General features: G+C 70.7%; 2 protein-coding genes across 2 annotated transcripts; one reads left to right on the top strand and one right to left on the bottom strand.

Annotated features, from left to right (window-relative positions):
• The first annotated feature begins 3763 nt into the window (after window positions 1-3763).
• NR1D1 (nuclear receptor subfamily 1 group D member 1) lies at window positions 3764-9489 on the top strand. The gene is made up of 8 exons (XM_074814075.1): window positions 3764-3919; window positions 5632-5964; window positions 6062-6150; window positions 6232-6376; window positions 6936-7396; window positions 7532-7717; window positions 8550-8760; window positions 8842-9489. The coding sequence occupies exons 1-8, from the start codon at window positions 3892-3894 to the stop codon at window positions 9039-9041; spliced, it is 1653 nt and encodes a 550-aa protein (XP_074670176.1). The 5' UTR covers window positions 3764-3891; the 3' UTR covers window positions 9042-9489.
• On the bottom strand, window positions 9478-13190 carry THRA (thyroid hormone receptor alpha; the record flags this gene model as incomplete). Its single annotated transcript, XM_074814076.1, is given in 2 exon segments — window positions 9478-12767; window positions 12770-13190. Coding segments are annotated over 2 exon segments (456 nt in total), but the record flags the coding sequence as incomplete, so codon positions are not given.
• Window positions 13191-13956: the final 766 nt, after the last annotated feature.

Genomic DNA, 13956 nt, shown 5'->3' with positions numbered 1-13956 from the left:
CGAGGGGGGGGCAGCCCCCCCCCAGCCCCCCCTGCCACAGCCAGCGGCCGCAGGGGTCCCCCCACCCCACCCCAGCTGCTCCTCGGGGCAGTTTCCCAGACCACCCTGCATGGTGAACACACCGGGGTCCCCCCTCCCCCGGGGACCCGCACCCCCTCTGCACCCCCATATCCCGGCATCCCCTGATCCCTGGGTCCCTGCACCCTCCTGGGGTCCCTGCACCCCCCGATCCTGCATCCCCAGACCCTGCACCCCTGCACCCTCCTGGGGTTCCTGCACCCCCAGATCCTGCACCCCCAGACCCTGCACTCTCCTGGGGTCCCTGCACCCCCAGATCTTGCACCCCCAGACCCTGCACCCTCCCTGGATCCCCTCCCGGGGATCATTCACCCCTAAATCCTGCACCTCCAGGGATCTCTGCCCCCCTGCACCCCAGACCCTGCCCCTCCCTGTCCCCCTGCACCCCCAGATCCTGCCCTGGGGTCCCCTGCACCCCAGATCCTGCCCCTCTCTGCCCCCCTGCAGCCCCAGACCCTGCACCTCCTGGGGTCTCTGCCCCCCCAACCCAGGTCCACCCCATCCCAGGGGCCAGGGTGCTGTGGGGTGCCCCTGCCCGCCGCGGGGTGCCCCCCCCGGGCCAGGCCTGCCTTGTTTACCTGATTTTTTTCCCTTTCCGCGGGGAGGGGAAAGGCGAGTCCTGGCAGCGGAGCCGTGGGCCCCGGCCAAGAGCCGTGGGGCCGAGCCAGGGCTCGCGCTGCTTTTCTGCCGCGGATCTGGCAGGAAAACACCCCAAAACCCCGAGTCCCCGGCTCCGCCTGGCACCCCCCAGCGTCCCGGGGCTCCTGCTCCCCCACCCACTGCCATCCGTGGGGCCCTGTGGGGATGAAAGGGGGACTCAGGGGTGCAGGACCCCCCCAGGCAGGGGGAGACCTGGCGTCTCTGGTTGCGCCCCCCCCTCCTCCCCCCATGCCCAGCATCACACTTCGGGTGGGGAAACTGAGGCACGATGTGCCCCAGGGTGGCACAGGGACCCCACATCCCCAACCCCACGGGGATGCTGCAGCCCCGCGGGGGGTTTGGGGGGTGTCCAAGCACTGGGGGGGGTGTGGGGGTGGTCTGCGCCCTGCCAGACCCCCAGTGCCCAGCGTGGCAGGGGGGAAACGGGCAGGAACAAACCCCTATTCCCAGCGGAGATGCCACCCCCCCCCCTTTCCTGGAAAAGGTACAACGAGGTAAACAACGCGGCCAGCCCGGAGTAAAAATAACCCCCGTGCACGCAGCGTGCGGCGGCGAGCGGAGCGCGTCACGTGGCACGGCCGCACGGCACCGCCGGCAACCCGGGCACCGGGGCACGCGGCCGCTGGCCCTCGCGCCCGCTCCCCGCCACCGGCCAGCCGGGACATCGGCCTCCTCCTCATTCTTGGGGAGCAGTGGGGTGCCCACTGCAGGGGAGGGGGGGCCGCGGCCGGACCCTCTGCCTGGACGTGGCAGTGGGGGGGCTGGGGATGGCGCAGGGGGTGCAGCTGGGGGGGACACGCCGTGGGGTGGCACAGTCACTGCCGTGTTGGGGTGCACAGGGACCAGTGGGGACCCCCCAGGGCACAGCCCCGGCCTCTGGGAGGGTCCCCAGGGCGGTTCAGCTCCAGCGCAGGGCACAGCGGGCACACGCAGCACCCCGCTGTCCCCCGGGGGTTTGGGGGCCCCCACACTCCGGCCCTGCTGCCCACAGACCGTCCCCAGCTGCCCCTCCCCGGGGTGTCCCGGCTGCACCCCGCCTGCAGGCCCTGCTCACAGCACCCTCACACTGACCGGCCGTGCCGGGGTCCCGGCCCCTCAGCGGGACCCCACGGGGTTTATCTCGTCCCTCCCAGCCCCACTCCCACCCCCCGCCGGGCAGGGGGGTGCCCCCGAGCGTCCCCGCCGTGTGCCGCCGCGCCGTGCGCGGGGTTGTTTTCTGAACCCAGATGAGCGGCTGAGTCACGGGTAATTGCCGCGGCCCAGGAACGTGCCAGGAGGGGAACGAGGCGCCGCGTGCGGCCGGTGGCACCTGCACGCTCAGGGCAGCCTGGGCACGGCTGCGGCACCGGGAGCGGCGACGGGGCAGCGAGACCCCCCCCAGGCCCCCCAGCCCCGATGCCAGCTTGGCACCACGAGTCCTCCTGGGAGCTGCCGGGGTTTATCCCCGCCGGAGGTGCCGGCTGCAGTGTGGCCACGGCCCCGCGCAACCACCCAGTGACTCGGGGCGAGGGCGCTTCCCGCGGGGTGACGGGGTGTCCCCACCGCCCCGGTGCCGCGGGGCGCCCCGCAAGCCGGGAGCAGCCCCAGCACCCAGCGGGGGGGGTGTCCCCAAGGACCCTCAGCTGAGGAAACGCCCCTGCGCACCCACCGGGGTTGGCACTGGGGGCTCCTCGGGGTGCAGAGCTCCGGTGTCCCTTCCCGGGCACCCCGCAGGCTCCCGGCACGGCCGGGGCACCCGAGGGCTCCCCGGGGATTAGCTCCGAGGATTTCCCGGCGCTGGCACGTCCCTGCTGCTCCTCCTGGCTGGGGGCCAGGGCAGCACCCGGCACGTGGCACCCAGGAGGGTGCTGGCACCCCCAAAACCCTTTCCCCTCCCCGGGGGGCCACGAGCACCCGCGGGGACCCCAGTGCCGCCGGGCGGGGCTGGCCCCGGTGCCGTGACCCAGATGCGCTGGGGGGCTCAGCCCCGGCACTGCGGGGGCCCCGTGGCAGCACGTCGCCGCAGTGGCACTGGGGACAGGCCAGGGGGGTGAGGGGGGGCTGGGGTCCGGCTGGGCCAGGGGCTGCGGTGCTGCTGTGCCGAGCACAGGCGTCCCCGGGCAGGGGGTCCCGCTGTGCCGGGGTGTCCCCAGGGCAGGGGACAGTGCCGTGCAGGGTGACAGGGGCACCTGGGTGTCCCCAGTGCAGGGACTGTGCTGTGCTGGGTGACAACAGGTGCCCAGGTGTCCCCAGGGGACGGTGCCGTGCAAGGGGACGGTGCTGCGGCTGGGTGTCCCCGATGCAGGGGACAGTGCCACGCTCAGGTGTCCCCAGGGCAGGGGACAGCACCGTGCAAGGTGATGGGGGTGCCAGTCTTGTGCCCGGGTGTCCCCTGTGCAGGGGACAGCGCTGTGCAGGGTGCCACGTGTACCCCCAGTGTCCCCAGAGCAGGGGACAGCGCCGTGCAAGGTGACAGGGGTGCTGGTGCCATGCCAGGGTGTCCCCAGGGAAGGGGACAGCGCCGTGCAAGGTGACAGGGGTGCCAGAGTTGTTCCCGGGTGTCCCCCGTGCAGGGGACAGTGCCACTTTTGGGTGTCCCCCATGCAGGGGACAGCGCTGTGCAGGGTGACACGTGTGCCCTCCAGTGTCCCCCCACAGTGTCCCCGGTGCAGGGGCCAGCGCCGTGCCGGGTGACAAGGGTGGCAGTGCCACGGTCAGGTGTCCCCAGTGCCACCGTTCCCGGTGCTGCCAGCGCAGCGCCCGTTTTGGGGGGGGGGGGGTGGCGGCAGCCGGTGCAAGGGGTGGATGGGGGGGGGATGATCCCGGTGCCGGTTGCCGGGCGGGCTGGGAGGTGGCCCCGGCCCTGGGGTCCCCCGTTGTGCCCGGACTCCCCGGTGGCGGCGCGGGGCCGGGGCCGCCGGCGGAAAGTGTGTCACTGGGGCACGAGGCTCTCCCCGGGAATCACATGGGGGAGGCGGCGGCGCCGCGTGCGGGCCAGTGCGCAGCCGCGGCCGGTGCCGGGCGGGCGGCGGGGCGGGCGGCGGGCGCACAACAGCCCTTACCGGGCGGCGGCGCGGCACGGCTCGGCTCCGCTCCCTCGGCTCGGCTCCCCGCCGCCCCCCTCCATCCCTTTCCCACGCACCCCCCCTCCCCACACCCCCCCCCCCCCCGAGGATGGCCGCCCCCGAGGCCGGGAGCACAGGTCAGTGCCCCGCCGGGACCGTGCGGCCACCGGCACCGGGGAGCGGGAGCGGGAGGGGGGGGTGTCAGTGCACCGGGAGTGTCCGGAGGGATCGGGACAGCGAAGAGGGGGCGGGGGGGGGGGGGTCCTGCGCAACCCACCGGGCAGGGAGAGCACCGGGACCGTGTCCCGGAACGGGGCTTCTTCCCACCGGGAACCGGGCGGTCGCGTAGAGCGGGGTAAGGACCGGGCAGCGCGGCTGGGAAAAGGGACCGCGGGGGGGGGGGGGCGCTGCGCGGTGGCACCGGGAGCGTCTGGCACAGCGGGGAGACGTGAGCGCCGGTACCGGGGCAGGAGACCCCGGCCCCGGGGAGTCCCGGGGGGGGGCTGGTGCGGAGCGGGGCCGGTGCGGCCCGTGGGCGGCGGAGGCGGGAACGCGCGGCCGGGGCGCCCCGCGCGGGGCCGCGCACCGGGAGTGGCGGGAGGGGGGGGGGGGGGGGGGGAAGGGAAGGGGGGGGGGAACGGAGGCGGCGCCCCCCCCGCGGCACGTGTCCCCCTCCCCGCCGCTGCCACGTGCGGAGTTTGTTTTCCCCGCAGCCCCGCCCCGCCCCCGCCCATTGGTCGCCTCATGACATCATCGCTGCCCCCTCGTGACGTCACACCCGGAAGCGGGGACGCCGCGTTCCACTGGCGCGGGGGGGGCGGGGGGGGCGTTATCTCCGGGGTAACGGGAAAGGGGCGGGGCTTCGAGGCGGGCCAATGGGGGGCGGTGGGCGGGGCAAAGCGTGAAGGGGCGGGACCGCGGGAGGCCACGTGCGGCTTGAGCACGTGGGGCGGCGGCGTGAGGCCGCCTGAGCCTGTCTGGGGGGGGAGGCTGTGGGGCGGCCGTTTTGGGGGGTCCCCAGGGGTCGTCCCGGTGCTGCGGGGCCAGAAATGGTCCCCGCGTCCTGGTGCAACCCCCTGGGGGCGTCTCCCACCCCAGAGCGTCCAAAAAGGGGCGTCCCGGGGCTTTGGGGTGTGGGGATCCCCCCAGTATTTTAGTGCCCCAGCAGCTGGGGGTCCTCAGGAGCTGCAGGGTTTTTTTTTGGGGGGGGGGGGGTGAGACCCGCTGTCCCCAACTCGGTGACTCCCTTTGGCAGGGCGGGGGGGTGTGACTGGTGGCGGCGGGCTGGCTCCGGCACGCGGCGTCTGCGCCAGCGGCCCCGTGTGCGGCGGGAGAAACGTGCCCCGGTGATCCCGTGTGTCCCCATCGTCACCCTCCACATGTCCCCACCCGGAGTCAGCCCGAGCCACTGTCCCCCTGCCCCATGCGTGGGGGGGCTGCACCGGGGGGCTCCATCTGGAGCTGGGGGGCCGGGAGCCCGGCAGTGCCGGAGCCGGCAGGCGTTAACCGCTGCGACCTCCCGGTTACGCCTCCGGTGGGTTCCCGGCCCGTGTTCCTCCCACGGACACTTCCGGGGCGCCGTGGCGGGGGACCCACCCATCACGCACCCGGGCAGCCCGGCCGTCCCCGTCCCACGTGGCGCCGGCCCCCGTGGCGGGCGCGGTGCCTGACTCAGGGCGGGCGGCACACGTGCGGCCACGGCGCAGCGGGGCCGGGGTGCGTCCCTGGGGAACCCCCCCCGGGGCTGCGAGCTCCTTCCCGGGTGCCCGCTCTGCCGGAGGCCGGGGCGGGGGGGAGGCTGAGGCCGGCGCAGCTCGGTGCATGTGTGGCCCCGCTGCTCTGCCCGCAGGCGGCGTGATCAGCTACGTGGGCTCCAGCGGCGCCTCGCCCAACCGCACCAGCCCCGTCTCGCTCTGCAGCGACAGCTCCAACGGCAGCTCCCACTCGGGCTCCCAGCCCTTCCCCACCTACTTTCCTCCCTCGCCCACCGGTTCCCTTCAGGACTCCCGCGCCTACGGCGGGGGCTCGCTGGCCCCCCGTGAGGATGGCTCGCCTTCATCATCCTCCTCCTCCTCTTCCTCCTCCTCGTACGGTTCCTCGGTGAACTTCCCCGCGGTGCAGCAGGTCCCCGCGGACGAGCGGCGCCGCAGCTCACCCAGCAAAGCCGGCAGCACCGTCACCAGTGAGTTGAGGGGGGGGTGTGGCGGGTGGTGTCCCCCCCATCCCACGTCGTGACGGGCACCCTGGGACCCCGCTCACCCCCCCGCGTCCCTCGGCAGAGCTGAACGGGATGGTGCTGCTCTGCAAGGTCTGCGGGGACGTCGCCTCCGGCTTCCACTACGGCGTCCACGCCTGCGAGGGCTGCAAGGTACCGGGGCCGGGGCCGGGGCGGCGAGGAGCCCCTGCTGTGGTGGAGGGGGGGCTCTGAGTGACACCCCCCGCCCCGCAGGGCTTCTTCCGCCGCAGCATCCAGCAGAACATCCAGTACAAGAAGTGCCTCAAGAACGAGAACTGCTCCATCGTCCGCATCAACCGCAACCGCTGCCAGCAGTGCCGCTTCAAGAAGTGCCTGCTGGTCGGCATGTCCCGCGACGGTGAGCGCGGTGTCCCCCGCCCCGGGCGCCCCCAAAACCATGTGCAGTGCTCTACGGCCCCTCGGGGGGGTGGGATCCCCCGTCCTGGGGGCTGCGTATCCCCTCCTGGGTGGGTCCCCACCACGGTCAGGGCTGTGTGTCCCCTCCAGAGTTGGGTCCCTCCCGCCTGTGCTGGGCGCCGCGCATGTCCCGCGGGATGTGGCCCCAATTCCACATGCTCAGGGCTGTGTGTCCCCTCCCAGGATGGGTCCCCCCCAAAATCAGGGCTGTGTGTCCCCTCCAGGACCAGGTCCCCCCAAATTCAGGACTATACATCCCCTCCAGAGTCGGGTCCCCCCGCCTGTGCTGGGTGCCATGTGTGTCCTGCCCCAATTCCCCGTGCCTAGGGCTGTACGTCCCCTCCCAGGATGGGTCCCCCCATGCTCAGGGCTCTACGTCCCCTCCAAGCTGGGGCATAGGGCTGCAGCCCCATGGCCCCCTACATCGCGCAGGGCGGGGGGGGGGGGGCCGGGGGTGCCGGCGTGCCCCGGTTCCCCACTAACGCCGGTGTCCCCCGCAGCGGTGCGCTTCGGGCGCATCCCCAAGCGGGAGAAGCAGCGGATGCTGGCGGAGATGCAGAGCGCCATGAGCGGCATGGGCAGTGCCCCGCCGGGGATGCCGGGCGCCGGCGAGGGTCCGGTGCCAGGAGGAGGCCGCGCGCCGCCCCCCGGTCCCCCGCCGCTCGCCCCCCCCGCCTGCTTCTCCCAGTTCCCCCAGCAGCTGACACCCCCCCGCTCGCCCAGCCCCGGGGGGGCCACCGAGGACGTCATCGCGCAGGTGGCCAAGGCCCACAAGGAAATCTTCGTCTACGCGCACGACAAGCTGGGACCCCCCCCTGCCTGCGACAGCGGCCTCCTGCGCTGGGACGCGCCCCCCGCCTGGGCCCAAGGCCCCCCCGAACCCCGGCTCTGCCCCCCCGCCTACCCCGAGCCCCCGGTGCGGGGTTGCCCCTGGCCCCGCGGCACCAAGGACGTCCTGCCGGTGAGCGTCCGGGGGCTCCCGCTCCCCGCCCCGGGTATTTTTAGCCGCTAATCGCACTAATCGCCTTGTCCGTGCCGCGGCGGCGGGGCCGGGGGAGCCCCGCGGCGCCGAGCTGAGCCATGCCGTCACCCGCAGGCCTGCCCCATGAACAGCCACCTGCCCGGCCGCAGCGGGCGCTCGGTGCAGGAGATCTGGGAGGATTTCTCCCTCAGCTTCACCCCCGCCGTCCGTGAGGTGGTCGAGTTTGCCAAGCACATTCCCGGCTTCCAGGCCCTCTCCCAGCACGACCAGGTCACCCTGCTCAAGGCCGGCACCTTCGAGGTACGTCCCGGGACAGCGAGGGCTCGATGGAGGGCACGGTGCCCCCATGGCATGGCACAGTGCCCCCACGGCATTGCATGGTGCCCCACGGCCCACCATGAAGTCCCCCGGCATGGCATGGTGGCCCGTGGACCAGCATGGAGCCCAACAGCATGAGCACAGTGGCCCATGGACTGGCACGGAGCCCCACGGCATTGCAGGGTGCCCCATGGCGTGGAGCTGTGGCACAGAGCACGGCATTTTACAGTGGCCCATGGACTGGCGTGGAGCCTCGTGGCATTGCAGGGTGCCCCATGGACTAGCATGGAGCCCCATGGCACGGAGCTGTGGCGCAGAGCGTGGTGCCCCACGGCACTGCACAGTAGCCTGCGGCGTTGCAGGATTCCCCCCAGCATGGCACAGTGCCCCCCGCATGGGAGCCGTGGCATGGAGCACGGCCCAGCACAATGCCCTACGGCACTGCATGGTAGCCCGTGGCATCACAGGCTGCCCCCAGCACAGCACGGTGCCCCATGGCAGGGCACAGTAGCCCGTGGCATTGCAGGATGCCATCCAGCATGCCGTGGTATCCCGTGACACTGCATGGTAGCCAGTGGCACTGCACGGTAGCCCATGGCATTGCAGGATGCCCCCAGCATGGCACGGTGCCCCATGGCACTGCGTGGTAGCCCACAGCATCTCAGGATGCCCCTGGCATGGCACGGTGCCCTAAGGCACGGCACAGTAGCCCCTGGCATGGCACGGCGCCTCACGGCACTGCACGGGAGCCCACGGCATCGCAGGATGCCCCCGGCACGGTGCCCCCGCCCCGCTGACGCCGCGTGTGCCGCAGGTGCTGATGGTTCGCTTCGCTTCGCTCTTCGACGTGAAGGAGCAGACGGTGACGTTCATGAGCCGGACGAAGTACAGCCTGGAGGAGCTGTGGGGCATGGGCATGGGCGACCTGCTCAGCTCCATGTTCGAGTTCAGCGAGAAGCTCAGCGCCCTCGACCTCACCGACGAGGAGCTGGGGCTCTTCACCGCCGTCGTGCTGGTCTCGGCAGGTGGGAGCCGGGGCGATGGCGGAGTGGGGGGACCCCGGGGGGGGGTGTCACCGCCCGCCTGCTGACGCCCCGTCCCCGCAGACCGCTCGGGCATGGAGGACACGGCGTCGGTGGAGCAGCTGCAGGAGACGCTGATCCGCGCCCTGCGCGCCCTCGTGCTGAAAACGCACCCGGCCGAGACGTCGCGATTCACCAAACTGCTGCTGAAGCTGCCGGACCTGCGCACCCTCAACAACCTCCACTCCGAGAAGCTGCTCTCCTTCCGCATCGACGCCCAGTAGGGCCCCCACGGACCCCGGGGACCCCCCCCCGCGCACCCCCCCCATCCCTGTACATAACACCGCGGGCGGGACACACACACGGACACACACACACACACCCCCACACGAGCCCCCCCACAAGGGACAGCACGAACCCCAACAGTGCCCACCGGGACTCTCCGGGGGGGGGCTGCATCCACCCCACACCCCCCCACCGAGGTGGGCACCAGGACCCTGCCCCCCGAGATGGGTGCCAGCCCCACAACTCCGCTGGCAGCGCTGGGGGGGGTTCCCCTACCCCGGCCCCCCCACTCCGGCAGCCAGCGGTTGGAAAGCAGAGGCCGGATCCAGCCGAGCTGTGTGGGTGGGTTGGGTTGGTTTTTTTTTTTGTTGTTTTTTTGTTTTTTTTCATCATATATTTATTACATAAATATATAGTAAAATAGACCAGCAACAATTACCATAAAAATATCTTTCTTTAAAATCCTGACCAAAACACAAAAGGGTTTAAAATCGCACGTCACAGACTGTGATTGTCACGGAGCTCAGTGGCCCCCCCCGTCCCCCCGCCCTACATTCAGCGACGCCGGCCGCAGCCCCCGCCGCCCCCCCGGCACCATGCATAGAAGGGGGACCCCGCGCTGGGCCGTGCCAGCGGGGCTCGACGCGGCCCCAAGCAGGGGCAGCTCCGGGAGCCATGAGGTATGTGCTTGGGGGGGACGGGGGGACGCGGGGATGGGGACGTGGGGACGGCCCGAGGGGGGGGTGTGGGGGAGGCTGGGGGGGGGGGGGGGGTGTCACCGGTTCTGCCCCCCCGGGCGAAAACCGGGGCCGACGCTGGACGTGCGATGGCGACGCGAGACGGAGACGAGAGGGAGCGGCCCGGGGGGCGCGGGGGGAGTGCGAGGGCGAGGGCGTGCTGGCCAGCGGGGCGGGGGGACGGGCTGAGCCCCCCCCCCAAAAAAAACGAGCCACTCCAGGGCACCGTGCTGCTGCCCCAGAGGGGGGGGGACACCCTGCGCCCGGCTGCAGAGGCGGTGGGGGGGGGGGGGTGGTGTCACGTTTGCGGCTTAAGACACATCCCGCGCCAGCTCGGCCCTGCCACGGCGTGGGCAGCGCGTGGACTCTGCACGGGAACACACGGGCACGCGGGGCAACGGCACCGGCACGGGGTGGCCACTGCACTTGGCATCGCACCAGCATCGTGCCAGCGTGCGTGGCCACTGCAGCGGCACGGTGTGGCCACTGCATGGACACTGTGGCCACTGCAGTGGCACGGCCACTGCACAGGGCGTTGAACCAGCACACGTGGCCACTGCACTGGCACGGTGTGGCCACTGCACCAGCACAGTGTGGCCACTGCACCAGCACGGTGTGGCCACTGTACAGGGCATTGAACCAACGTGCGTGGCCACTGCACCAGCACAGTGTGGCCACTGCACGGGCATTGCACCAGCATTACACCAGCATGCACGGCCACTGCACCGGCACAGTGTGGCCACTGCACAGGCATTGAACCAACATGCGTGGCCACCGCACCAGCACAGCACAGTCACTGCATGGCCACTGAACCGGCACTGAACCAACATGGGTGGCCACTGAACTGGCACAGTGTGGCCACTGCCCCAGCATTGCACCAACACACGTGGCCACCACACCGGCCTGGTGTGGCCACTGCACGGGCACTGCACCAACATCTGTGGCCACTGCAGCAGCCCAGCCTGGCCCAGCGTGGCCACCCCACGGCCCTTCCACGGCCACCGCTCCAGCACACGCGGCCTGGCCCGGCCATCACGCCGGCGTGGCACAGCGGGGGCCGTGCCGCGGGGGCCGCAGCCCCAGCCCGAAGGCACCTGTTAGGGCCGAGCGTGACCGTGGGCAGCCGGGGGGGGGGGGGGGCGGTGCTGCCGGGGCGGGGGGGGGATCCCCAAACCCTGCACCCCCCACCCCGGCACCGGCTCCTATTGCACAACCCGCAGCCGGTGCCACCGGGACCCCCCCCTGCCCCGCGCCGGGCACCCGGGGGTGAGAGTTTAAGACATTTTGCACCAAGTGCAAAGCTGGCCCTGCTGGGAGGGGGCCGAGGGCACCGTGACCCCCCCCCGCCCTGGCCACGAGGGCACCCATGGGTGCCACGCTGCCCCCCCCCGACCCGGCTGCAGGGGGTCCGGCGGGGCCCCCCAGACACGACCCCTGTGCAGGGGGGTGGGGGGGGGGGGGGGGGCGGGGTGTGGCGGGGAGCCCGGCCCAGCCCCCTGTGCCCAGGGTGGGGGGGGGGGGGGAAGTGTCTCGTGTTGGGATTTCTGCTTTTAAACGACCCGTAAAAAGATTTTTTTTTTTAATTACAAAAATTATATATTTTATATATATTTATATATATATATATATTAGCTTAGGTGGGCCCGGCAGGCTGCCTGCCTCGCCGGCCGCCCCCCGGCCCGCGCCCCCCCTCGGCCTCCGCCTGAGGTAAGAAAAAATTCACAAACCTAAATCGGGGGGGGGGGGGGGAAAAGGTGATAAAACCATTCCCGGGTGCCCCCGCTGCAGCCCTGCCCCCCGCTGAGCCTGCGCCCCCCCCCCCCCCGCCCCCCGCAGGCCCCCCACCGGCCCCCGCTGCAGCCCGACCCCCCCACACTTCGGGAGCAGGGGGGGGCGGTTGGGGGGTGCAGCCCCCCCCGAAGTGCTGCTGCTGGGGGGCCGGGGCAGTAGTGCAGTGAAGGCCGTGCGGGGTCCCGGGGGGGGCACCCGCTGCCCCCCCCCCGCCCTCCGCTGGCGCCTCCAGGGCCTTTGCAACTCGGACACGACAAATAAACCCACGAGGACGAGGGGAAAAAACAACAACAAAAAAAAAAAGACAACGGAAAAGGTGGGGGGGTGGGGGGGGGGGCAGTCACCGCGGGTCCCCACGACCCCCCCCCCAGCCAGCGTCCCGCAGCGCCCACCGTCCGCCGGCGCTTGGCACAAAATCGTCTCCTCTCAGCCCAAAAAAAGACAGAGAAAACCAAAGCCCCGAATCTGGCCCCGAATTTGAGGGGGGGTGGGGGGGGGGTGCAGGGTGGGGGTGGGGGGGGGGTCACCCCAGCCGGGGCAGACCCAGAGACCAGCAGTGGAGGTGGGGGGGGGGGTGTCCACCAGCCCTGTGCCCCCATGGGCTGGGGTCCCCCTCACCGCCGCTGTGCCCCCTGCGCCCCCCACCCTGCCATGGGGGGGTCCTGTACCCCCCCCAGCCCCTCGCCGCTGCCCGGCCAAAAGTGCATGTGGCCGCGGCCCCCCCGGCCGGGGCAGCCTCTCCCTGTGCAGCCCAGAGCCCCCTCCTCTCCTCTGCTCTTCCTCCTCCTCCTCCTCCTCTCTCCTTCCAAAGTGCAGTTAGTTTAATATTTTAGCCTCTCAGGGAGGGAAATAAATGCTTAAAAAATAATAATCTAAGAAGAGAAGGACAATAAAGGAAACGCTCGACCGTCGGGGCCCTTCCCTGTGCAAACAAACAAAATTCATCAAGTCCTGGGGCGCGGGGGGGCAGCGGGGAGGGGGGGCACAGCGGGACCCCCACCCTGGGCACAGCGTCCCCCGGCCCTCACCCTTAGGGGCGTCGGGCTGGGATAAGAAAAAAAAATTTGTTTTGTTTTTAGGGAGGTGGGGGGGGGGGGGGGTGGTGGGCCAGAGCTGGAGAAGGGGGGGGGGGGGGGGCATGGGGGGGGTGGGGATGGCAGCCCTACACCTCCTGGTCCTCGAAGACCTCGAGGAAGAGGGGGGGAAGAGCTCGGTGGGACACTCCACCTTCATGTGCAGGAAGCGGCTGGCGTGGCAGGCGCCGATCATCCGCAGATCCGTCACCTTCATCAGCAGCTTGGGCCAGAAGTGGGGAATGTTGTGTTTGCGGTAGTTGATGTAGTGCTCGAAGGCCAGCAGGTACGTCTCCTGGCACTTCTCGATCTTCTCCACGCAGATCAGCCCCGTCCGGTCTGCGGGGACACAGGGGCCGGCGTCCGCGGGGGGGGGTTCGTCCTCCCGCAGGGCGGCGTGTCCCGCCGCCCCCTCCTCCAGGGGTTGGGGGGCCCCACCCTGTAGAACCCCTCCTCGGCCTGGGGCGGCTCCCCAGGGTGTTGAGGTGGTCGCCCCGTGCAGCTCGGGCGTCTGGGTGCTGGGGATTGGGGTGCTCACCCCATACTCCTACAGCTCTAGGGATTGGGGTGCCCCGTCCCATACTCCTGGGGCACTGCGGATTGGGGTACCCCACCCCATATTCCTACAGTACTGGGGATTGGGGTGACTCATCCCATGCTCCTACAGCTCTAGGGATTGGGGTGCCCTGTCCCATGCTCCTGGGGCACTGCAGATTGGGGTACCCCACCCCATATTCCTACAGCACTGGGGATTGGGGTGCCCCGTCTCATACTCCTGGGGCACTGTGGATTGGGGTACCCCACCCCATATTCCTACAGCTCTAGGGATTGGGGTGCTCACCCCACACTCCTACAGCACTGGGGATTGGGGTACCCCACCCCATATTCCTACAGCACTAGGGATTGGGGTGCCTCATCCCATACTCCTACAGCTCTAGGGATTGGGGTGCCCACCCCATGCTCCTGGGGCACTGGGGATTGGGGTGCCACCTCTAGCACCCCCATGCTGCAGCACTTGGAATTAGGGTGCCTGCCTCATACTTCTGGGCACTGGGAATTGGGGTGTCACCCCTTGCACCCCCAGGCTGCTGTAGCACTGTGGATTAGGGTGCCCACCCCACGCTCCTGGGGCTCTGGGCATCAGGGTGCCCACCCAATGCACCCCAAGATGCTGGGTGCTCTGACATCGGGGTGCCCACCCAACACACCCCAAGACGCTGGGTGCTCTGACATTGGGGTGCCCACCCAACGCACCCCAAGATGCTGAGGATACTGAGCATTTCAGTGCCCACCTCCTGCACCCCCAGGAAACA

The sequence above is a fragment of the Strix aluco genome, unplaced genomic scaffold (assembly GCF_031877795.1).
Source record: "Strix aluco isolate bStrAlu1 unplaced genomic scaffold, bStrAlu1.hap1 HAP1_SCAFFOLD_135, whole genome shotgun sequence".
NCBI classification, from domain to species: domain Eukaryota; kingdom Metazoa; phylum Chordata; class Aves; order Strigiformes; family Strigidae; genus Strix; species Strix aluco.
Note: the sequence above shows the minus strand (reverse complement) of the source record. Positions and strands in the feature narration are given on the sequence as shown.